Here is a 25901-nt window from a genome sequence, read left to right on the forward strand (position 1 = left end):
TGCCAGGATGTCACCAAGGGCATCGGAGCGCACCTCGCATGGCAGTCAGAGGAGAACCTTTACTTCACTCACGTTGGCTGTCGTAGCGGCCCTTCTTCGGTAGCCTGTGGAGACCTCGATAAGGTAGTGGAATTGAGAGCTGGGGTCATTATCAGCCAGGACGGTGACCTTCACCTGCAGGAAAAAGCAGAACCAAGAAAACCAGCAGATCTTCACTCCTTACAGCCCAGCGAGAAGCAGGAGGATACGCTGCGGCAGCTTTGGTGACTCCGAGGAAAGCAAGGGTGAGATGGGGGAGAAGATAAAACAGATAAGCAGACCTAGCTTAACTGATAAAAGTGGGGGAGGATATGGGTTCAAAGTCCAGGGTTTACGTCAGGAAAATGAAACAGTCATAGAATCAACTGATCGGGTCTTGGGCCTCTAAATCTCTCCACCTTCCACCCACCCAGAAAGGGTTATCAGCTAACACACCTGGCTAAATGTGAATTCCAGATAAATGATGAATAATTTGGTGTCATATTTATGCTAAATATGCATTCACTATTTGAAATTCAAAGTTAACTGGGTGCCTCATATTTTTTATTTACTAAAATTGGTAATTCCATACCCACAGGAATAAAATGGACATTTCGCATGTTCTAGAACTTCTACATGTAGGAAAGCAAGGATGAGAAAGATATAGAACAGAAATTAGAAGGAAGCTGTCAAAGGATTTTTTGTTTAAAAAAAGATTCCATACAGGTTTCTTACATATTGCAGTTAAATTATAACTTTTTTAACACACATAACTTTCACATCCAATGTGTTAAATGAAATAAATGTGCATTTGATTATAGTTAAGTTCTCTGTGGGTTTTCTTTTGGCTTATTCCTGACCTAAATGAATCATATGAGGATTCAACCCTGGCTAAAAGAAAAAAAAAAAAATGGAGAAAAAGAGGTAAGTCCCTGGGCCTTGAGACAGTAGACATGAAGAGAAATGTTAAGAGAAGTCCCACTGGAATTTTTACTACCTGCCTCTTTTTGATAAAGGTGTCTCTTTTTTCCTTCATCTTGTTCAACATACTCAAGACATTGTGGCAAAGCTTTCAGAATCAAAGTCTCATCACCTTCTGCGCATCTGCCTGGTCCTTTCTCCAAGCCCACACGAATATGAGCATATAGATTCCGACAAGGCTGGCCAGCAGGGACACCCCGACTGGGTTGCTGGTCACTCGAAGGAACAGCTCAGCCACGTCTTCCACGTTCACCGTCCGGGGCACGATGAAGAAATCGCTGCCGAAGTAGGTCAGGTGGTTACAGAGACACTGTGTCCTTACCAGGGTGCTCTGTGGCCCGACCTGGAACGACAGTCAAGACGGTGACTCTGACTGGCTGGCATGCTAAGGAAGGGACACGCGTAACACATCAACACAGACACACAGATTTGGAAAAGAAGGCCTGATGGCTCATTCTCCACTGGTGTTAATGTGAACTGGGACAACTGATGGGCGCAGCAGCTTGGCAGCATTTAGTAAAACTAAAGTACAAACTCCTTGAATCCTGAGACTCCAGTTCTGAATGCATATCCTGAGGACTCGGCACATGTGCACAAGGAAACGTGAAAAAGGATGTCTCTGTCAGCACTGGTTACAACTAGGAGAAATCAGAACAACCTCTGTGTCTGGTAACAGCAGAACATACAAACAAGTAAATAAGGAAGTAGGGGCAAACAGATGGACCACTATACAGCAGATAAGATGAATGGACTGAAGCTGGATATATCAGTGCTGAGTGAAGAAAGCAAGTTTAAAAGGATATAACAGTATGATACCATTTACACAAAGACCTAGAGCATGCAAACCATCACTCACGAATTCATGTTTACCAATCTTCCTCACTAGGTACTGTCCTATCCATTGCTAGTTCCTATATGTGGGCTTCGTATGTAGAAGATGCTCAATACATACTTGCTGAAAGAATGAATTTGTTGTTGTTCAGCTGCTAAGTCATGTCCGATTCTTTGCGACCCCATGGACTGCAGCACGCCATGCTTCCCTGTCCCTCACTATCTCCCAGAGTTTGCTCAAATTCATGTCCATTCAGTCAGTGATGCTGTCTAATCATCTCATCTTCTGCTGCTCTATTCTCCTTTTGCTTTCAATCTACCCAGCATCAGAGTCTTTTCCAATGAATTGGCTCTTCTCATCAGGTAGCCAAAGTATTGAAGGTTCAGCTTCAGAATCAATTCTTCCGGTGAATATTCAGGGTTGATTTCCTTTAGGATTGACTGGTTTGATCTCCATGACAGACTCTCAAGAGTCTCCTCCAGCACCACAATCCGAAAGCCACAGTTCTTCAGTGCTCAGCCTTTCTCATGGTCCAGCTCTCAAATCCATACATGACCACTGGAAAAACCACAGCTTTGACTACACGGACCTTTGCCGGCAAAGTGATGTTTCTGTTTTTTAATATGCTGTCTAGGTTTGTCATAGCTTTCCTTCCAAGAAGCAAGCGTCTTTTAATTTCAAGGCTGCAGTCATTGTCCACAATGATTTTAGAGCCCAAGAAAAAAATCTGTCACTGCATATACCAAATTCCAGACAGTGGTTACCCTTTGATAAGAGGGAAGAAATGAGGTCTTTTCCAATGAGTCAGTTCTTCGTATCAGGTGGCCAAAGTACTGGAGCTTCAGCTTTAGCATCATTCCTTCTAATGAATATTTAGGACTGAGTTCCTTTAGGATGGACTGGTTGGATCTCCTTGCAGTCCAAATGACTCTCAAGAGTCTTCTCCAACACCACAGTTCAAAAGCATAAATTCTTTGGCACTCATCATTCTTTATAGCCCAACTCTCACATCCACACGTGACTGCTGGAAAAACCATAGGTTTGACTAGACGGACCTTTGATGGCAAAGTAATGTCTCTGGTTTTTAATATGCTGTCTAGGTTGGTCATAGCTTTTCTTCCAAGGAGCAAGTATCTTTTAATTTCATGGCTGCAGTCTCCATCTGCAGTGATTTTGGAGCCCCCCAAAACAAAGTCTCTGTTCCCATCATTTCCCCATCTATTTGCCATGAAGTGATGGGACTGGATGCCGTGATCTTAGTTCTTTGAAAGTCAACTTTTAAGCCAAATTTTCACTCTCCTCTTTCATCTTCATCAAGAGGCTGTTTAGTTCTTCTTTGCTTTCTGCCATAAGGGTGGTGTCATCTGCGTATCTGAGGTTACTGATATTTATCCAGGCAATCCTGATTCCAACTTGTACTTCATACAGCCTGGCATTTCGCATGATGAGGGCGTATCAGCTATTAAACTGATAACTGATACTACACTTGATCTTAGCCAAAAGACAGGGAAGCAATAAAAGCTCTTTTATGCGAAAGAAAGTCAGTCTCATTTACTCACCGCATATTTAATACTTGTAGAACTGATCAGCTTCCATGTATCACTTGCCTTATTTTATGTACCTTGTCAGATTTACCATGGACTAATGTTTGGGCAAGAAATGACAAATCTAAAGCGCGGGACTTCCCTGGTAGTAGAGTGGATAACAATCTGTCTGCAACACAGGGGACACAGGTTCAATCCCTGGTCCAGGAAGATCTCACATGCTACAGAGCAACTAAGCCCGTGTGCCACAAATACTGAACCTATGTGCTGCAACTACTGAAGCCCATGCACCTAGAGCCTGTAATTCCCAATGAGAGAAGCCACTACAATGAGAAGTCTGTACCCTGCAATGAAGAGCAGCCCTCTCTTGCTGCCCACGTGCAGCAATGAAGACCCAGTGAAACAACAAAAAAAAAAAAAGAAAGAAAGAAAAAAAAAATCTAAAGCACAAGCTTGCTCAGAAGGGACATGCTCTCCCAGCCCACCACCACACACCTCCCCCTTTGATCTAGGTTGATTTATCTCCCTTCCGATGCTTTTTCTTTCTGGGCCATCCCAAACAAGGTAACAGGGGCACTGAGTTTATTGCCAGCTGAAATGGGAGAGAGGCAGAATTGGGCAGCTTCTACCTAAACAGACATTTCTCCAAAGACATTCAGATGGCCAAGAGACACATGAAAAGACGCTCAAATCACTAATTGTTGTTTAGTCTCTAAATTGTGTCTGACTCTTTTGTGACCCTATGGACTGTAGCCTGCCAGGCTCCTCTGCACATGGGATTTTCCAGGCAAATACTGGAGTGGGTTGCCACTTCTTTCTCCAGGGGATCTTCCCGACCCAGGGATCTGAATCTGTGTCTCCTGCACTGGCAGGCAGATTCTTTACCATCTGGGCCACCAGGAAAGCCCCACTAATTATTAGAGAAATGCAAATCAAAGCTGCAATAAGGTGTGGCCTCACTTCGGTCAGAATGGCCATCATCAAATAATATACAAACAATAAATGCTGGAGAGGATGTGGAGGAAGGGGACCCCTCATACACTTCTGGTGGCAATGTAAGCTGATAAAGCCACTGTGGAGAGCAGTATGGAGGTTCCTTAAAAAACTAAAACTAGAACTACCATATGACCTGGCAATCTCACTACCGGGCATATACCCTGAGAAAACCATAATTCAAAAGGACACACGTACACCAGTGTTTATTGCAGCACTATTTACAATAGTCAGGGCATGGAAACAGCCTAAATGTCCAAAGATAGATGAATGGAAAAGACGACATGGTACATATATACAATGGATATTACTCAGCCATAAAAAGGAACAAAATTGGTTCATTTGTAGAGACGTGGATGGACCTAGAGTCTATCATACAGAGTGAAGTAAATCAGAAAGAAAAAAACAAATATCACATATTAACGCATATATGTGGAATCTAGAAAAATGGTACTGGATGAACTTATTTCCAGGGCAGAACTAGAGATGCGGATGCAGAAAATGGACATGTGGGCACAGGGGGCAAAGGGGACAAATTTGGAGATTAGGACTGACATATATATGCTTCCAGGGAAGATACCCTGGAGGAGGGCATGGCAACCCACTCCAGTATTCTTGCCTAAGGAGCCTGGCGGGCTATAGTCCACTGGGTCGCAAAGAGCTGGACATGACTGAAGTGATGTAATACATATACACTTCCACGTGTGAAACAGAGAGCTCTGGGAACCCGCTGGGAAGCGCAGGCAGCTCAGGCTTCGTGCTCCGTGAGGACCTAGGGAGGTGGGCAGGAGGGGGTGTGTGTGGTTGATTCATTTTGTTGTACAGCAGAAACCAACATGATATTGTAAAGCAATCATATTTCAGTGAAAACGATTTTTAAAAAAGGAAGTGGGCAGCCTCTGACCTGGCAGCCACCGCTCCTCCACGTGCTGCTGAGGCTGTCCCAGAAGTAACACTGAGTGACGGCCGTGACCGCTGAGAACAGGCTGGGCGTCTGCCGGGCGCCCTCCTTGCTTCTATCCAGCACGGCTGTTATGTAGTAGGTGCCGACCCCGTACCGCAGCTTCTCTGGCGTCAGCACCCATGTGTATTCCTCATCTGAGGACAAACGAGAGTGCTTAGCTGCCTTTCAAAGGGGACAGAAAAATACCATCAGAACCTTTCTTCAGAACGGTCTATTACTGTTATTATTTTACAAGTGGGGAAATGAGAAGCCTAGCGTCAGAGATGGTTTTAAAGAAAATGACTGGTGATATGATCTGGGGTTCTGGATGACTTCTGCTCCATTAAAAAAAAAATCAAATCATATGCTTTTGATCAATGAAGATTTCAGTCTAAGGAATTAGAATGAGTTTTCGAAAAATGAAATAATCACACATCAAAATGAGTAGCTAGAAGACCGAAGTGACAAGAGAAACCCAAGGGCGACACGGGGGCAGGCCCGGGGCAGCTCCAGTTCCCGGTCTGCACACTGGAGGCTGGTTTAGGCCCGGCTCTGTCACCAGGTGGCTGCTAAGGGCTAAGGCAGGTCACCCAGTCAACCTAGCTTTCTCATCTTTCAAACATGAAATCTGGACCGAAGGATCTCCAAGATCCCTTCCAGTTTCAGAGGACATGATATTATTGCCAAGATCAGCAAGGAGGACAGAGTACATGCTCGGAATCAGGAAAGAGCCTGCCGGTGATGCAGACACAATTTGTAGCTGGCCACCCAGCAGTGAGAGGTGCTGGCTCAGCAGCCCTGTTTAACAGGAAGAGTCACCTGAAAAGTGATTACAAGAGTGCTGGTAAAACTGGTGAAATCCGAGCAAGATCAACGCACTGGGTCAGTGTCACTTCCTGGCTGTGACACTGAACTGGAGTTATGTAAGATGTAATCATTAGGGGAAAGTGGGCAGGAGGCACATAAGATCTCTGGGTTTTACTTTTTATAACTGCAAGTGAATGATCTCAGTTGCATTTTGTTACCTCAAAATAAAAAGTTAAAAAAAAAAAAAGAACATGCGTTCTAAAGTTTCCGACATCTGGTTGGGGCTTACCTTTCTGCGACACCTTCTCCTTCGGCAGGGAGAAGTTCAGGTGGAAGTGGGTGTGGTTGGGCTGGTGCTGGAACCCGAGGTAGAGCGTCAGTGACAGGGGGCCTTCAGGCTCTACGCACACTATTAGGGACTTCTCCAGGGAGGTGATGTTCACTGTGATAGTAAAATGGTCTGTGCTCACGTTGAGGCTGGTGGGGTGGGTTTCCATGCTCGCATTTCTCCAGAGCATGATCTAGAATAAGACAGCGTTCATTAATCTCCAAGTTTGAGGGTTCATCCATGGCTGCTTTTCAGACTCCTCCTTCGTGATAATGGAATAGAACCTGCTAGGTCTTCCTCTGTGAATGCCAGCAGGTAACACAGTGCCAGGGATTAAAATTAAGTATATAGTCTTAGACCTAAAACACTTTCCCCTAAGTGTGAGGGAGATCTCTTTGTAGAAGTTCCTAAGTAATGATGTGAATAACAAAACAACGGCATGCCCATAAATCTAAAATGATTTCCTTCAGTTGCTGTAAATTTCCATCCTATTCTCCAGGAATTCCAATTTCCTTCTTTTTTATTCCCTAATAATCAAGTCATACCTCAATATCCTCCATTAAGTCATGGACTTGGAGCAATTTATGGTTAGAGCTTAGTAACACACTTCCGACGCTTCCAACAATCTGCTTCTTGTCAAAATCTCTGAAGGGATTGAAAGCTAGTCCTGTTACCTAGAGACAAGAACATTTCAGTTTCTTCAACTGCTCACATATTTATAAATAACACTCTTATAGGTAATAAGGGATCAGATATCAAAGTAAATGTCAGGATTTCCCCTTGCTAGCATTTGAAATGAAGTATTTCTCATCATAACATTCTACAAGGAAGAATCAGCTAATGAAAGATGAGTCATTTGCTTGAGACCCCTGGAATTACTATTTTTGTTTCACCTCTGTACTTGGAGGATTCATTTTACTAGGAAGTAAGAATTCTGCTCTCCAGGATAAGGCTACAATCTTACTTCTGTTTGTTAGGTGATTGCTGAAAGAAATTAAATATGCTGACATGACTAGGTTGGTACATTGAATCAGTGATTAGAGATTTCCAGTTTTGTATACAAACTGAAGAGTTCAGATCAGTTCAAATCATAACCCAAAAGCTTAGTGAAACCCAGAAGTCTGTTTAATGCTCCCAACCTCTAGCAGGGGTCATGTTTAAGAGGCCTCCATTCCTGCCAGCGTGAAACAGAAATTAGCACACATGACTTTCTCTCATTCTGTCTGCTCAGCCTACAGTTTCACCCAAATGCCTATAGCCATCACATTCCATGTTCATTCTGATTGGAATCAATTTCATACTCACTTGGACATCAACTCCTGGGTGTTTTTTCAAGAGCTCCTCCAGGGCGGACGCCGATGGAAAGCTTAACCTCACAGGGGCTGGATCACCGAGGGTGTAAGAGCTCAGAGGCAATGTTGATATGTTTTGCCTAAAGAAAAAGAAGTTGAATGGAAATCAATTGCTGTGTGTTCCCTAAAGATCCAAAGCCTAAAATGAAACACTCCCCCGTCCCTCCCTCTTGTTACCTGCTCAGCATCAGGACAGCAGTGGAAGAGGTCAGAGTCACTTCAGGCTCAGCACACCGATTCTGCTGCAGAAACGCATCCTGGATCCTCCCAAGGCTCAGCAAGGACATTTTCAGTGTATTTTCTATCTGTGCTTAGAGAGAAACATCAACACCAAGTGACTTGAGTAACCTCAGTGTACTGTGTTAGTGAGACAGAGGTTTGAGAGGGAGGAAAAGGGGACAAAGATCTTGACAGTGATGAAATGAAAGGTGACAATCACTGGAAGGACCCATGGAGAGCACTTGCCATCTAGCTAAGGACGCATCATCCTTTGCATCAACTAAGAGGGCCACCCAGGGAACTATTTCTTTGCCCCACAATATAAGCTGCCGGAGACCTGCTTATGATGAATGTTTTCTAAAAAGTTTTTCTTTGCAATGAAATTACGCATATAATTCACCCATTTGGAGTATATAATTCAGTGTTTTGTTAGTATACTCACAGGGCTGTGCTATTATAACTATGATCTAATTTTAGAACATTTTCATCTTCCCTAAAATAAACCCAGAACCCAGCAGCAGCACTGTCCATTCTCCTATCCCCCGCCCCCACTACTACTAGTAGTTACCTTTGTTCTTCAGTCGCTAAGTCACGTCTGATTCTCTGCGACCCCATGGGCTACAACACGCCAGGCTTCCCTGTCCTTCACTATCTCCCAGGGTTTGCTCAAAATCATGTCCATTGAGTCAGTGATGCCAATGAACTATCTCATCCTCTGTAGCCCCTTTTTCCTCCTACCCTCAAGTACTTACCTTAGCAAGAGGTAACTACTAAACTACATTCTGTGTCAATAGACTTGCCTCTTCAGGACATTTCACATAAATGGAACTATGATCTGTCTTTTATGTTTGTCTGCTTTTACTTAGCATAGTGTTTTCAAGGTCCATCCATGTTGTAGCTTGTATCAGTACTTCATTTTTGTTGTTGCTGTTGCTAGGTAATATTCCATCAATAAGGACATACCACATTTTACTTATCCATTCATCAGACCATGGACACCTGCACTGTTTCCATTTTTTGGGCTACCTGGCTATTTGAACAATGCTATGAACATGAGTGTACAAGTTTTTGTGTGGACCTATGAGGATACATACCAAGGAGTGGACCTACTAAGCCTCATGGTAATTCTCTTTTTATCATTTTGAGGAACTGTCAAACCATTTTCCAAGGTGGCTGCATCATCATTTTACAATCCAACAACATATAAGTGTTCTAGTTTCTCTGCCTCCTTGCCAACACTTGTTATTGTCTGTCTGTCTGTCTGGATGTGAAATGGGATCTCACGGTGGTTTGAAGTGCTGTTCCCTAGTGATGAGTGATGCTGAACATCTTTCTATGTGAATGGTAAAAATAATTTATTTTGTGGAATGTTTATTATATGCCAAACCCATTAGTGAACTCACTAGATTTCAGCACTAGGTATTCTTGGCTCAGTGGTGGGGTGGAGAGAAGACCTGGGAGCAGGCTTGATGGAGCAGTCTCCTGAGTGGTGCCTGTTTAGCTCAGCTTTCTAGAGGTCTAGGGAAAGGCCATGTTGACGCCCGATCTGTCAAGATGAAAATGTCTCTAAACGGAGTTGGCCACTGGCACACACTGTACCCACCTGCTCAACGCTATGACCATGTCTTCGCTGACTTGTTTCACCAGCTTTCATTAGGTTGTTAAGGGAGTGGAAGAGACAGATGGTCACAGGCGTTCTGGATCCGGAGTCACTGCTGTTCAGAAATGGGCTCTGCAGTAGCTGCTCATTCAGGTCTGCAAGGGTATTGATGACCCTGCCCTGGAATTTCAGAAGACACATACACATCTCTGCACTGCTTATGACCGCTTTAAATCTGGCTTCTCCTTATAAGGAGTTCTGTGTTCTTCACACACTTCCAATGCATTTTTTAAGAAGCAATATTACAACTTGGCAGGGAAGGAACATATATTGTTACGCATTACCTACAGGAGGATGTGTGTTTCTGGTTATTCTAAGGAACCAATACAACCCTTTTCACCATGATAAGATCAAATATCTAATTAACAGAAGCTTAAAAAAAAAAAGAAAAGAAAAGGAAATGCCGAGGAAAAGAGCAATGCTGGCAGAAATACCAAGGAGACTATCACTTTATATTTAGGGCCTCCAAAGCACTGAAGATAGACTTAAAAGGGAGATCAAGGAGAATTTCTAAATGAAACAGAAAACACCAATTTTCCTTTCTGTGGGTTGTTTGCAAGTAAAAAAAAAAAAAAAACGTCAACTAATAAGATGAAGCTGGCTGACAGATATTTAGTGAATATCCACTGCAGTTATAAGAATTTTTGTTTTGAAATGTTATTTTCAAAGTTACATGTATTAAAGACCTCTACAAAATAAAAAATGCAACAAAATTAAAAAGACATGTTGCTAAAATATCAGCAACATATATAACAAAAGTTAATGTCAATATTAAAGCTCTCTTATTCTTAACAAATAAGTAAATAACCAAAAAATCCAAAGGGGAAAAATGAGTGAAAGATATACAGAAGCAATTCAGAGGACAAAAGAAAATGGCCAATAAATATATAAAATGATGTCTGACCTCTTTAGTGATAAATAAAATGCTTTTCTTTCTTTTCTAAGCCTTTGAAATTGGTAAAAGTGAGAGTGTGAGGACGTGGCTGGTGAGAATGTAAAATGGTGCCTTTTAGGAGGGCGATTTTGTCATTGATTAAAAATTTAAGAGTTCATCAATTCTGTTTCTCGCTCTCTATCCCAGAGGGATGTTTGCATAAGCACTCAAAGATGTAGGTACATGGATGTTCATGGACATGCTGTTTACAAGGGTAAACAAATGAAAAATATTCAAATAAGCATCAAGAATAGTGAGTTCATGTCTATAAGCTGCTATGACAAGATATCCATGGCAGAGTATTAAGTAAAAAAATTAAGAAGCAGAAAAATGTGTATATTAATAATTTAACCCCATTTTTGTTAACACAAAATAGCGAAGCTGTGTATGTATAGACAAAAGTCTGGAGGGTTACGCATAACAAATTACAGAGAGTAACATCTAGAGAATGAGATTGGCAAGAAGGACCAAGATGGTGAAGGTTTCTATTTCTTAATGTTTTTGTTCTGATTTTTGCATAATAAGCACATACTATTTATGTAATTAAAAAGTCTAAATAAACCAATCCAGATTGCACCTATGTGCTTATAGCAGAATATTTGAAAATATAAGAAATGGAAAAAAGGAATTTAAAATTCTCACTAATCCTACTACCTTAATTTACTAACGTGTAAGAAGCAGAAAAGAGGCATGACTAGTTAAGGGGAAGTAACACTGGCAACGATGGCTGTCATAAATACAAATATCACAGGGTTTTTGATGCCTGCTTCAAGGATGTCCGTCTCTGTCTACCTCAAGAAGTGGATCTATTTTTGTCTCCCATTATTTCTCCTAACAGATGTATCAGAAAGGCAGTAACCTGATAAATAGACAAAAGAAAATAAACACCGCATATCTGAGAATGTCACCACAGATTATTTATAATCTTCCAGTTTGAAGGTATTTCAAATACCTGCTAATATTTGAATCTCCACAAAATACTTTTATAATGTTAAATTCTGCACAGGGCACAATCTCCAGATGATCTATTTTCTATTTTATTATTCTTTTTCTCTTTTTCATTTCCTCTTCATACCTCCCCCTGCCATGTCGCCCTCTGCTTACCTGAGCTGACTCGGAAAATCCTGGGATAAAGGCAGCCAGTCCCTCGAGGATCTCGCAAGCTTTCTGCAGTTTGTTGTGAGTTCGCAAACCAAGAACTGCTTTGCTAAAGTTCCCTGTTATCTCATCTATGATCTATTGAAAACAAAGAGTTTTCTCAAAATTATTTATATAAAATTACTGCACTTTAGTAGTTTGAGCCATTGTTTTAACAAGAGTTGACTTTTGATAATATTACAAACTCTACGAATCAGACTCTCCATAACAGCTACTATTGATACTTTCACAAGCTGTTCTGCAAATAGATAGAATTTATTTTCACCTCTTTATACAGTAGAGAAAATGGATAACCAGGTTATACAATGACAGATCCAAGGATAAATGAAGCTGGAAATAAGACTTATAAGAATAAGCTAAAGTCTCATGCCATGATTAAAAGTGAGGCTCACACCTCCTGCTGCTGCTGCTGCTAAGTCACGTCAGTCGTGTCCGACTCTGTGCGACCCCATAGATGGCAGCCCACCACCTAGAGTAATGCAAAAAAAAAAAAAAAAAACACACCCAAAAATGAACAAGTTGAACCTAATTAAACTTAAAAGCTCTTGCACAGCAAAGGAAACTAAACAAGGTGAAAAGATAACCCTCCAAATGGGAGAAAATAATAGCAAATGAAACAACTGACAAAGGATTGATTTCAAAAATATTCCAGCAGCTCATGCAACTCAATACCAGAAAAACAAACCCCATCAAAAAGTGGGCAAAAGACCTAAACAGACATTTATCCAAAGATGACATACAATTGGCTAATAAACACAAGAGAAGATGCTCAACATCGCTCATTATTAAAGAAATGTAAATCAAAACTACAACGAGATACCACCTCACACCGGTCAGAACGGCCATCACCAAAAAATCCGCAAACAAACACTGGAGAGGCTATGAAGAAAAGGGAACCCTCTTGCACTGCTGGTGGAAATGTAAACTGATACAGCCACTATGGAAGACAGTCTGGAGATTCCTTAAAAAAACTAGAATAAAACTACCAAATGACCCAATAATCTCACCTGTGGACATATACCCTGAGAAAACCAGAACTTAAAAAGACACATGTACCCCAATATTCATCACAGCACTATTTACACAGCAAGGACACGGAAACCACCGAGATGTTCGCCGACAGACGGATGGATAAAGCAGGCGGTGCCTATACACAATGGACCACTGTGCTTAGTCGCTCAATCGTGTCTGGCTCTTTGGGACCTCATGGACTGCAGCCCATCAGGCTCCTCTGTCCATAGAATTTTCCCAGGCAAGAATACTGGTGTGGGTTGCCATTTCCTTCTCCAGGGGATCTTCCCTACCCAGGAATTGAACGGGGATCTCTGGCATTGCTGGCGCATTCTCTACCAGCTGAGCTACCAGGGAAGTTACCACAGTGGAATATTACTCAGCCATAAAAAGGAATGAATTTGAATCAGTGCTAATGAGGTGGATGAACCTAGAGCCTATTATACAGAGTGAAGTAAGTCAGAAAGAGGAAAACAAACATCATACATTAACACATGTATATGGAATCTAGAAAGGTGGTACAGATGAACCTATTCACAGGGCAGGAATAGAGAGCAGACGTGGACACGGGGAGGAGGGGGAGGAGAGGGTGGGACAAATGGAGAGAGCAGCATGGAAACATACACACTGCTGCTGCTACTGCTAAGTCACTTCAGTCGTGTCCGACTCTGTGCGACCCCATCCCTGGGATTCTTCAGGCAAGAACACTGGAGTGGGTTGCCATTTCCTTCTCCAATGCATAAAACTGAAAAGTGAAAGTGAAGTCACTCAGTCATGTCTGACTCTTTGTGACTCCATGGACTGCAGCCTACCAGGCTCCTCTGTCCATGGGATTTCCAGGCAAGAGTACTGGAGTGGGGTGCCATTGCCTTCTCCAACATATACACTACCATATGTAAAAGAGATAGCCAGTGGGAATTTGTTGTAGGACTCAGGGAACTCAAACAGGGGCTCTGTGACAACATAGAGGGGTGGGATGGGATGGAAGGTGGGAGGGATGTTCAAAACAGAGGGGACACATGTATACATATGGTTGATACACGTTGATATAAGGTAGAAACCAACACAATATTGTAAAATAATTATCCTGTAGTTAAAAATAAGTTTTAAAAAGAAAGGGTCACATGGAAATAAAAACTAACTCTTCTAGGGACTTCTTTGGTAATTCAGTGGTTAAGCCTCCATGCTCCCAATGCAGGGGCACAGAACGGATCCCTGGTCAAGGAACTAAGATGCACACTGCATGGTGCAGCCAAAACAAAACAAAACGAACCCAGTCTTTTCTATTTGGAAGTATATTTAATCTTTCAGGTTTCCCACCCTGTTTATTTCCCTCAACTCAAGAGTTCATGTTCGAGAAGGTAGTACCTGAAATACCACTTGGCAGGAGGTGGAGGCAGAAAACCTCTCTGAGAAAACAAACCCAGAGCACTGGACCTGCCCCAAGCCTTAAGAGGTCATTGCTTTCACACTGGAAGTCCAACCCTGAGAAAATCTCTCTTTACACCAATGACTTGGTCCAATTACCAGAGACTACTCCACTCACAGCTGAATTCAATCATATTCAATAAGCCTTTATTAAATGCCTACTGTGTGCTGCCAGACTCAGGAGTTTCAGTACTTCCAGTCAGCTGTGGTCCTACCCTCATAGACCACACGATTGAACAGGGGTCGGGAGGATCCCCTGGAGAAGGAAATGGCAACCCACTACAGTATTCTTGCCTGGAGAATTCCATGGACAGAGAAGCCTGGTGGGCTACAGTCCATGGGGTCGCAAAGAGTCAGATATCACTGAGCGCCTAACACTTTCACTTTGTTATCTGCACTCCTACATACTTGGCTATTATATCTTTTTTCTTTATCTAAATTGCTAACTGAATGTTACTGATCTGTAAAAGTACAATTAGCTTTGGTATAGTAACCTGGTATTCAGCAATGCTACTAAATTCTCTTAATATTTAGAGTGATTTATTTGTAGACTCCTGGAGAGTCTACACTTCAGATTTTCCTTTGTTTAAAGAAAACAAGTCTAAAATAAAAAAGAAAAAAGAAAACAAGTCTGTTGAAATGACTGTAGGTCGGTTTCTCCCCAGGGGAACACAATGCCAGCAGAGACAATAGTGAACATCTAGCTTCATGAATGCAGATTCAGAGTAAACAGGATTCCTCTTTAACAGGGAAATGTTCGCATGTAAGTAGAGCTTGCGTTTAAAAAAAAATGGGTAGAAGCAGGATAATTCTCTTCGGTCAAATTTATCATGATGGCTTTGCTTTATCTTAAAGTTTGGGGTAAAGGGGGAAGAAAGATTAAAAAAAAAGAGCTGAGACGGTGAGGAGGAGGGGCTGTCAGAAGGGTTTGCTGCTGCTGAAAAAGTGGGGCAGGTGAATAAGGCTTCCTCCTCGCCTGAAGCACTAAATAAATGTCATTAAATAATAAGACATTAAGTCCTGAAGTGGGTATAAAACCCATTGTGGAATATTTCCATAGACTTGCTTAGCTCTGAATTGGGATACAGGCTTGTCTGTTAGGAGAGGAACCCTTTCCCCTTCTTCCCTTCTAGGTTCTTCAGCTGGGCTAATAATTAAGCCAACACAAAACCAGTTAACAGGAGAGAAACAAATGTAATTACGTACGTACGGGAGTCCCAAAGATGGGAGTTTCACAGACAGGCCACTGAGGTTTAGATGCCATCCTGAGCCAAGGAGAAGGGGCCAGGGGTCTGGGACTTCGGAGTGGAGGAAGACACTCACAGAAAGATGGGAAGAGGAAAGGTCTGGTAAATGCATGCTTGTCACACCATGCAGAGAAGTGTTTCTAATGTAAGAAAATTTATCGTGGTAACATTAATAGCTCTCTTCCTGGTTTGAGTTCCTAATCTAATTTCTTTCAGGCAGTGAAGAGGGAGGTAAAAAGTTCTTCTTGAGTCTGTTGGGCCTTAACTGTCTTCAGCTTGAAATAATCCAGGTTGCCACAGTGGCACATTTTGGGGCAGCCTGCCCTGAACCCCATCATTGTCAGGTGTTCCTACGTTCTACTCAGGGGTGAAGGGTGAAAACAGCTCCTTCCAAGTAGCATATTCTTGAAACATCACCATATAGAAGGAAAGGGTAAAAAGGGCTCTTTCAGGGTCACAAGGGTACCTGGCTGTGATTTCAATTTTCCACACTTACCTGATCAGATGCGTTCTGTAAGGATACTTGTGGATGACTGGTGAAGACACTTGGGTGTGAGTCCTCTTTGGGGCCTGAAGTTCTTTCTACCAGAGGTTTTCCAGCACGTGTTACAGATCCAGGCCCGGGCAGCTCTGGTGTCAGAGGGAGAGGCTGGCTGGTAGGTGCAGGCGTGACCGACACCCCGTGCGGTGTGACTTCAGGTGGCGCTGAAGGAAATGGGCTGAGGGGATGGCACAGAGTCTTGGACTAGAAGATGAAAATGCACAAAGGAGAAGGCTGAATATGATTTTCCTAAATGATGAATAATTAAGGCAAGTGCTTCTAAAATTGCTCTAGAATCCCCACGTCCTGTACGATACTAATAGGCATTTCTCTCAAAAAGATCCTGTGCAGAGTCTTGAGAAAGTGGCATCCATACTATCCTCTTTAAGAGTCACAATTTATATTACTGTGCTTACTGTCACTCATTCATTAAATTATAATTAAGCATCTCCTATGTCCTAAGTAATGTTCTGGGGAACCAAGGACACAGCAGTGAACAAAATGAGCCCAGTTCTTGCCTCATGGAGCCTCCATTTTCAGGGTGGTAACAGAAACACACATTGTATCGTGTACTGAATCAAGTTAAAAAAACATTAAAAAAAAAAAAAAAAGTAAGAAGACAAAGGGAAAGGGTGCTCGGCTGTCAGGAGAGGGTGTTTTTGCTGACGGTTGAATGAAGCGGGGAGAGAAAGCTTTGCCAACACACTGGAGGAGGACAGCTGAGGGGTGCAAAGGCCCTGAGGCTACAGCTTGCTGGCTTTGAGGCACGAGGAGGCTAGATGAGCGGAAGCGGGAACCGGGGTGATCAGGAAGATCCTGGGGGTGGGGGTGAGGAGAGCATTGACGTCAGGCAATTGACAACAGTGTGATTTTACTCAGTCTGAGAGGGGAAGACGCTTGGGGCTTCGAGGAGCAGTGGCGTGATCCGATTCTGCTCTGAAGGACTCCTTGGACTGCTGGGTTGGGAACGGGCAGGAAGGGGCCAAGAGTAGAAGCAGGAGGTGGCGGATACACAGCTTAGATGGGAGATGACAGTGGAGTGGGCTGGGGTGTGATCGCGGCGCAGATGGTGAGGCCTGGGCACCTGAAAGGCTCAGAGAAGTCCTACAGGTATAAACCTTTGCTTGTTTTCCTTCTTTTGAGCAATGTTGGTTGTTTATTTACAGAACATCACTTGGGAGATGCTGCTTTAAAGGGTATTTATTTCATCCCTACTTTCCTTCTTTCATGCTGCTAGAAAACACATATTTTGCAGTTAATACTAGATCAAATAAATGTGTATTTATATTTAGACAATATAAATATGCAGGACACAGAGGCAAGGCTGAGAAATTTCTTGAAGGTAAACTCTTTCGGCAGGGAGCAGGAGGGCTTTGCTGCATAGCTTGTGGGATCCCAGTTCCCCAACCAGGGTTCAAATCTGAGCTCCCTGCAGTAGAAGCATGGAGCCCTAACTACTGGACTGCAAGAGCAGTCCCTTGAAGGTGAAATTTTATGGATTATGCAGAGTTCCTAACATTGTTTTCCTTTCATTCAAATTTCTTTCTTTTTTCCTTAAAAAAATTTTTTTTTAATGTTATTGCATGGCACATATTTTGGTAAGATGCCACAAGTCCTTTCTGGGATGAAGCAGGGAATAAATTAACAACGAACCAACAAATAATTATACCAACATCAAAGCCAAAGAGGCTTTAAAATTTTCTTTAATAAAGCATCCACCAGACCTGATTCTTTGCTGCACTTAAGTACCTTCCTTTCCTTCTTAGAAAACTATATCCAGAGCCCTCTATGAGACAGAGCAGAGTTCTGGCAGAATCCACCAAGAACGACAAAGGGAGCCATATTTCAAGATGTGCACCGTGGTGAAGTACTTACACTATTAGCCTGAGCAGGCTGGTGACATGTGTTTGAAAGATGAGTGTCTCCTATAGGAAAAAGAGAGTTGATTACGTTCAAGGGAATGGCTTAAGATAGAAATATTTCTATTTTACTTGAGGATTTTTTGTTTCTGAAAACAATGCAAATTGTTTTATGTAGGAAGCCAAAGTGCTCATTTCCCACTGTTGCTACATCTGTAGATAAGCTTCTGTGGAGCAGAAGCATCACATTACTAATGTCTCATCCCTTCGCTTACTCTTCCAAGACCCAGATCCTCTGTTTGAAAATATTAAATCAGATCAATCATAAAGTTGCCAGAATATAAATATTACTGCAGAAATATCTGCCTCATAATTTTACCAAAAAAGAGCTCTTATTCAATAAATCAGAGCATATTTCTGACGATAGGAAATGATCATTTACAGCATTTCACCAGACCACCATTATTGTTTTTATTCTCTTTCCACATTTTTCCAGTAAGAAAACTGTGATTTGAAGGCAATATCCGGATATTACCATGCTTATTTGCTATGAACTTGTTGATTTCTTTCAAAGCACGAGTGTCTAGACCCATGCAGACTGACCTGACTACAGCAAGTCTATTTGCCCTCTTCTCTTTTCTTAGAGCATTCCCTTTGCTGTTCACAAGGCATGTACGTTTAGCAGCAAATCACTGCAGCTGCTACTGCTGGGGCAGGACACAGTTCTGAGATGCTCTTCAGATCAGCTGCCCTGTTTTTCTATCAAGACGAACAGAAGGAAGAAAGACTGAAGAAACTGAATTCTGAGTCAAAGACCTGGGGTCCAGATCTGGTTTGCCTTTTACTGCGACTTACGAGGAAGCCTTGAACAAATGACTTAACCTCTTAGTTTTCTCACCTGGAGAATGGATTTAATAATATCCAATGATGTGACAGTTAAAGCAGTATATGCAGAGTTGAGAAAAACATCACCTCAGATTAGGGCCATGAGGCTGACAGCTTGCTGGGAACAGGAAACTGACCCGGAACATCAACTGCCGATCCGAGAAGGGGTTATGACCACGCAATAAAGCCAACAGGCTGCTAAACTTAAGAGTGATCCAATTTCCTAGTCTTAGACAAATGTCTTTTGACAGATCTTGCCTTAAGGGAAAAAAAAACAACAAAGACTAAAAGGGAGCCTATGAATAGCATTTTAGAACCCGGAAACTGACTCCAAAGGACTCAGAGGAAATGACAGCTCTAAAAATCAACAGCAAAATCCAGAAAAATATTTCAGGAAGCTGTTTAACATCCTTGATTGAAACAAAGTTATTTTTTGGGGGCCATGCCACCAAACAGAAAGTCTTAAAGATAAACCAGTTGAAAGTAATATGCATAAGAATGAGATTGGAAGAGTAATAAATGATATTAGAGGACTTCAGGAACACCAGAAATGCTACAGAAAAATTAAGATCCACATTGGAGGTAACACAGAGCAGAACTAAGGTGGAAAAGGCAAATCAGTGGTACACAGGATAAGTGTGAGGAGTTCTTTCAGAATGCAACAGAAAGAGTGACAAATAGGAAACCATCTTTCCACTTAGAAGAATGACAGGAAAGATATGGAGGGTAGAAACCAGCAGGAGAGCACACAGTAACTGGTATTTCTCAGGGACTACACCAAAGCAAATGAAAGAGAGGGATAAATGGGTAGAACAGAATAAAATTTTCTTGAACTGAGAAAGATGTATATACGCAACATCACATTCTAGGCAAAAAATCAGTGAAAAGCAATCTTAGCATGAATGCATGCTAAGAAAATTTCTGTAGTGCAAGGATTAAAAAATTCTACAAGCAATCTGATGGGAGAAAAAAAGCTACCAGGAAAAAAGAGGGGTGGGTGGGTAGCTAGCCTTAGCCTTAGTCTTTTCTGCTATAGCATTAAATGCCAAAAAACAAGAGAATGATGTCCACAGAGTTTTGAGGGGAAGACTATGAGGAAAGAATTGTATCACATTCACTGCAGAGTGTGCTGGATATTCTGTCTTCCCTTTCTTTAACAGGAACATGGTAGCCCAGCTAAGGACTACATTTCCCAGTCCTCCCTGCTCTATGGTGCAGACATGTGATCAAGTTCTGGCCAATGGGATATGAGAAGTAACAGGTGCAATTTCCAGGCTATGCCCTTAAGGAAAAAAAAAAAAAAGATCAGCCTCCTGTCTCCTGCCCCTCAACTTTCTCTTCTCTCCTTCCTACCTGCTAGAAACGTGAACATAGAGTTCTGGAAGAAAAAATAGCTTTTATAGACATGAGATGGATGCTACAAGTTGATGGCAGAACAAGGAAGCACTTGGGTCCTGTAAACCAATGATCTATCCTTTCAGTCTTAAAGTTATTTCTCAGACTGTTATGTAAAAAAGAAATGAACGTCTGTTTTACTTAAGCTATTGCGGCCTCTGTTATAGCAATTGATCCTATGTTTTAACTGTACACCCTGCTAACATATGGCTTATTTCTGTTAAAGTAACCAGATCAGGCCCAAGATGGAGTCACTCACGCTAATCCCCACATTAGTAAATGGCTCTCCCATGGAAGGCAGGCCATGGTCAACTAGTCAGCACCTGCCTGCCCAGCACAAGCTATATAACAGAGATTCAAGACTTCCCTTTGCTCCACATAGGGAAGCAACCCTGTTTTAACCAATCAGCAAATGCCCAGTATAACCCCCTTGCTCCTGCTCATTTCTGTCTATAAAAATCTCTCCCCTTGATCTAGCCTACTAGATCAATAAATTGTCTTGGGAAAATCTTCCTTTAACATTGGGAAAGATATATCCATCTGAATGCAGAGTTTCAAAGAATAGCAGGGATAGATAAGAAAGGCTTCCTAAGTGAACAACGCAGAGAAATAGAGAAAACAACAGAATGAGAAGGACTAGAGATCTCTTCAAGAAAATTAGAGATACCAAGGGAACATTTCATGCAGAGATGGGCACAATAAAGGATAGAAACAGTATGGACCTAACAGAAGCAGATGATATTAAGAAGAGGTGGCAAGAATATACAGAAGAACTATAGAAAAAAGAATATACAGAAGAACTATAGAAAAAAGATCTTAATAACCCAGATAACCATGATGCTGTGATCACTCACCTAGAGCCAGATATCCTGGAGTGCAAAGTCAAGTGGGCCTTAGAAACCATCACTACGAATAAAGCTAGTGGAGATGAGGGAATTCCAGCTGAGCTATTTCAAATCCTAAATGGTGATGCTGTGAAAGTGCTGCACTCAATATGCTATCAAAATTGGAAAACTCAGCAGTGGCCACAGGACTGGAAACGCTCAGTTTTCATTCCAATCGCAAAGAAAGGTAATGCCAAAGATGTTCAAACTACCGCACAATTGCACTCATTTCACATGCTAGCAAAGTAATGCTCAAAATTTTCCAAGTTAGGCTTCAACAGTACATGAACTGAGAACTCCCAGATGTTCAAGCTGAATTTATAAAAGGCAAAGGAACCAGAGACCAAATTGACAACATTCACTGGATTATAGAAAAAGAGAATTCCAGAAAAACATCTACTTCCTCTTTATTGACTATGCTAAAGCCTTTGACTGTGTGGATCACAATAAACTGTGGAAAATTCTTAAAGAGACGGGAATAGCATACCACCTTACCAGTCTCCTGATATATCTGTATGCAGGTCCAAAAGCAACAGTTAGAACCAGACATGAAATAATGGACCGGTTCAAAATTGGGAAAGGAGTACACCAAGGCTGTATATTGTCACCCTGCTTATTTAACTTACATGCAGAGTACATGATACTAAATGCCGGACTGGATGAAGCACAAGCTGGAATCAAGATTGCCAGGAGAAATATCAATAACCTCAGATATGCAGATGACACCACCCTGAAGGCAGAAAGTGAAGAGGAACTAAAGAGCCTCTTGATGAAGGTGAAAGAAGAGAGTGAAAAATGTGGCTTAAAACTCAACATTCAAAAACCTTAGAGCATGGCATCTGGTCCCATCACATGATGGCAAATAGATGGGAAAAAAATGGAAACAGTGACAAACTATTTTTTGGGCTCCAAAATCAGTGCAGATGGTGACTGCAGCCATGAAATTAAAAGATGCTGCTTCTTGGAAGAAAAGCTATGACAAACCTAGAAATCATACTAAAAAGCAGAGACATTACTTTGTCGACAAAGGTCTGTGTAGTCAAAGCTTCAGTAGTCATGTATGGATGTGAGAGTTGGACCATAAAGAAGGCTGAGTGTCAAAGAATGGATGCTTTTGGACTGTGGTTCTGGAAAAGACTCTTGAGATTCCCCTGGACTGCAAGGAGATCAAACCAGTCAATCCTAAAGGAAATCACCCTGAATATTCATTGGGAAGACTGATGCTGAAACTGAAGCTCCAATACTTTGGCCACCTGATGCAAAGAACTGACTCATTGGAAAACTCCCTGACACTGGGAAAGACTGAAGGCAGGAGGAGAAGGGGATGACAGAGGACAAGATGGTTGGATGGCATCACTGACTCGATGGACATGAGTCTGAGTAAGCTCCAGGATATGGTGAAGGACGGGGAAGCCTCCTGGCATGCTGCAGTCCATGGGGTCACAAACAATTAGACACGACCAAGCAACTGAACAACAACATAGGGAAGGGACAAGAAAAGCCCCTTTTGATTATTCACAAGTTTCTAGGTACCTCCACCAATAGCTCTTTATTTTTTTATTTTTATTTCATTTATTTATATTAGTTGGAGGCTAATTACTTTACAATACACCAATAGCTCTTTCATGAAAAAATAACTGGAATAGAAATGAGATGAAATTAGTAACTAGAAGTGTGAAGTCATGGTACCACGTCGTTGGTGACAAATACAAAACCAGTTAAAACAGAAATAAGTTCTAAAGGATTGTTGGATATCTTGCTGTGATAAAAGCATGAAAAAACTATTCTTAAGAAAAGTTCTTCTCAATTACAAATTGGAAAATTGCCATTTGCCTCTACCAGGACTAAATCATGTGCTGTTGCTGCTGCTGATTTTCAGCACCCACTGAAAGGAGTTCAGGATGGAGAGCAGAAATGAGGCACTCTGTGCTCTGGGAAAAACTGGCAGATCTTCAGACAACTAGATATTTTTGGAAGCTGATTTTATGAGCCCAATTCTTATATCTCCTATTAAAAAAAAACACTAAAATCTTTCCTGGTGATGACTACTCTTGTTGCTAGCAGAAACCTTCTGGGAAAAAAAAAAAAATATATATATATATATATATATGTACTTGATTGTATGTACTTCCCCTTCACCAAAATCACATATACTGACCTTGCCCCCTACCTCTTTGATGCAGTTTCTTAGAACTATCTGAGATGCTGTCTCCTGGGCTATAGTCCTCATTTTGCCCCCAAGAAAAACTAAACTCACAACTTTCAAGTTGTTCTTCTTTTAAAGTTGACATTGTATAATATATTTAATATAACTAGAATAAAATCCACAGTTATACTAACAAGATCTAGGGAGTGAGGGTATGGGTAGGGGGAAATTAACCTGTATGTTCCTTTAACCAGATGAGAGTTCAAAGAGACTGTTTCATTCCTGAGTCTGACGATTAAAAACACATAGGTATAAGAAAGTTGACACAACTTCTTGAAGATAAGGAATTGAAAGACTGTTGAAAAACAAAATTTCAATAAAGGCAAAAGTGAAAGGAAGCATTAGAACAAGACAGCACAGAGCAAGGCAAGGAACGACGTCTGTTACAGAAAGCTGGGGCTTCCCTGGCGGCTCAGTGGTAAAGAATCCGCCTGCCAATGCAGGAGACACCAGTTCGATCCCTACTTTGGGATCGAGGACCCGGGGTATGCCTCGAGGCAGCTAGGCCCCTGCACCACGACTACTGAAGCCGCGCACCCTAGAGCCTGCGCTCCTTAACAAGAGAAGCCACCGCAGTGAGAAGCCTAGGCACTAGAAAGTAGCCCCCGCTCTCTGCAGCTGGAGAAAAGCCTGTGCAGCAACGAAGACCAGCACAGCCAAAAATAATGGGGAGAAAAGGAGAAGATGATAAAACTGCACTATAAAAATACTCAGAGAAATCAGATGCATTTACATGAAACTCAGTAAAGTGACACAAAATTTTTTAAAGGCCCACACATCGAAAAAACACCAATCTCCTCTTTTCTCAATGAGGAGATTTTTTTAAAAGTTATTTTTGAGCAAATTTGATGATATAAACTTGAAGGGTATATGTGAAACATCAAATGTACACTTAATTAATAATTTAGTTTTACAAAGGAATAGTTAAAATCACTTTATACAAAGTAGTACATAAATTTAGAGGCTTTGCTCCTCTGAAACTCATATTTCAAGACACAGCTTTATCCAAACTTCTCAAATGCATCTTCAGCATCACTGCTTTAATTATACCCAGAAGAAATTTCAGAAATAAGTTTTCCAAAATATCTCATCTTTACTTCCATCTAATTAGATCACTACATTGTCCCCGAACTCACAAGTACCCATTTACAAAGCATTCAGAAAAGTTGATTTTTACCTTTGTTCTTTAGAAATATATTCTCTCTAGATGAGAAAATGTCTCTACAAGAATACTCTCCTCCTTGTTTTTTAAAGAACACTTTCTAAATTGCTTTTTTAAAGGAATCTTAAGGGGCTAGTTGACAAGGACACCTAAGCGTTGAAGCTGTGAGCTCCTACCCCTAAGAATATTACTCGATCCACTTTAAATTTCTCTCTCTTTTTACCCACTCTGTCAGGTTATCTCTGTAATCAGCCACACTGATACTGACTGAGGTCACTGAAAGAAATAGTATTTTTCAAAAATAAAAAATTGAGTATACTGTGATTTGAAAGACTTTACAAGGATTTTAAGAAGACTTTTTTGATGGAAAACATTGTCGAGGGGAAAAAAAAAACTTATCTTTTATTTGGGCATATTTGAAAAGAGGATGGCCAAAGGAATACCAAGAAAACAGATTTATATAAAATGAAAAAAAAAAATAAAATGAAAGCAAAGTCTGCAATCCTAAGATCAGACAAAATAGAATGTAAAGGATGTTTACTGAGTACCTTGCTCTGATGACATATTTCAGCATTAATTCAGTCCTGTGCATCCATTAAGGCAGCAACTGATGTCACTACACATTACCTGAGGTCACTTTGCTTCTCGGTCTTATGACTTCTCTTTTTGTCCTCTTGGGCTTGCCACGTGAACGAGAATTGTTTCCATTTCTTTCATAATTGGCATCTTGATCTGAAAAGGCATCTATTTGGAGGCCAATGCAGAAGTTAACGTTTTGGATAAAACTCTAGCTGGAAGTCTATAAAATAATCACTACATGCAAGTACGTGATAATCAAGAAAAGACAAAGATAACTACCCTGCTGTTTTTCCAAAGAACAATGTAGAAATTCTTTCTGTAGAAAGTCTTTTGCTCTGGAACACAGTCACATCTCAACGGACGTGAATTTGAGCAAACTCAGGGTGATGGTGAAGTACAGAGGAGCCTGGCATACTGCAGTTCAAGGGGTCGCAAGGAGTTGGACATGACTTAGCAACTGAAGAACAACAGTCACATCCCCTTATACTATTCAACAGTTCAAAATGCACCAACTTGATCAACAGTGAGAAGAGGGAATTAAGTTCATTTTTAAGAAGTTGCGTTCTAAGCATAGGATTTTCCCTTGTATTCAATAATTCTCACTGTTAGAGACAGAAGTTCAGAAGGTGGGCAACAGCATTCTTGAACATGCCTCCCTTTGTATATTTGCTATTTCTACAGCTGGAGAAATCACGTAACCTTGTTGACTGCATCTCAGCTAAAATTCAGGATCGTGAACCATGAGGGGTCTGCCTTTGCCCTGCCTGGTAATCACAGTGTTTCCCTGGCCTATTCTCACTTCCACTCTCCTAAGTGGCCTCTCCCACGTCCTCCTCATTCTCTCCCCTCAAGCTTGTCATGTCCTGTTGTAAAACCTGACTTGTTTATCCTGTAGCCTCCCAATTCTGGGTTTTGATGATCACATTCCCATGGTG

General features: G+C 41.5%; 1 protein-coding gene and 1 pseudogene across 1 annotated transcript in view; both read right to left on the reverse strand.

Moving 5' to 3' along the window:
* Window positions 1–25901, reverse strand: part of PKD1L3 (polycystin 1 like 3, transient receptor potential channel interacting) — an 81040-nt gene that overhangs the window by 49900 nt on the left and 5239 nt on the right. Inside the window, exons 3-14 of the mRNA XM_043437161.1 lie at window positions 25015–25131; window positions 17872–17921; window positions 15952–16200; window positions 11716–11847; window positions 9621–9797; window positions 7976–8103; window positions 7752–7878; window positions 6992–7120; window positions 6408–6639; window positions 5273–5466; window positions 1112–1342; window positions 73–174 (exon numbers count right to left, since the gene is read on the reverse strand). Coding sequence (XP_043293096.1) covers window positions 73–174; window positions 1112–1342; window positions 5273–5466; window positions 6408–6639; window positions 6992–7120; window positions 7752–7878; window positions 7976–8103; window positions 9621–9797; window positions 11716–11847; window positions 15952–16200; window positions 17872–17921; window positions 25015–25131 — 1868 coding nt within the window. The remainder of the gene's footprint in view (window positions 1–72; window positions 175–1111; window positions 1343–5272; window positions 5467–6407; window positions 6640–6991; window positions 7121–7751; window positions 7879–7975; window positions 8104–9620; window positions 9798–11715; window positions 11848–15951; window positions 16201–17871; window positions 17922–25014; window positions 25132–25901) is intronic.
* On the reverse strand, window positions 3205–3347 carry LOC122421859 (annotated as a pseudogene).

Source organism: Cervus canadensis, chromosome 18, assembly GCF_019320065.1.
Source record: "Cervus canadensis isolate Bull #8, Minnesota chromosome 18, ASM1932006v1, whole genome shotgun sequence".
Taxonomy (NCBI): Eukaryota; Metazoa; Chordata; class Mammalia; order Artiodactyla; family Cervidae; genus Cervus; species Cervus canadensis.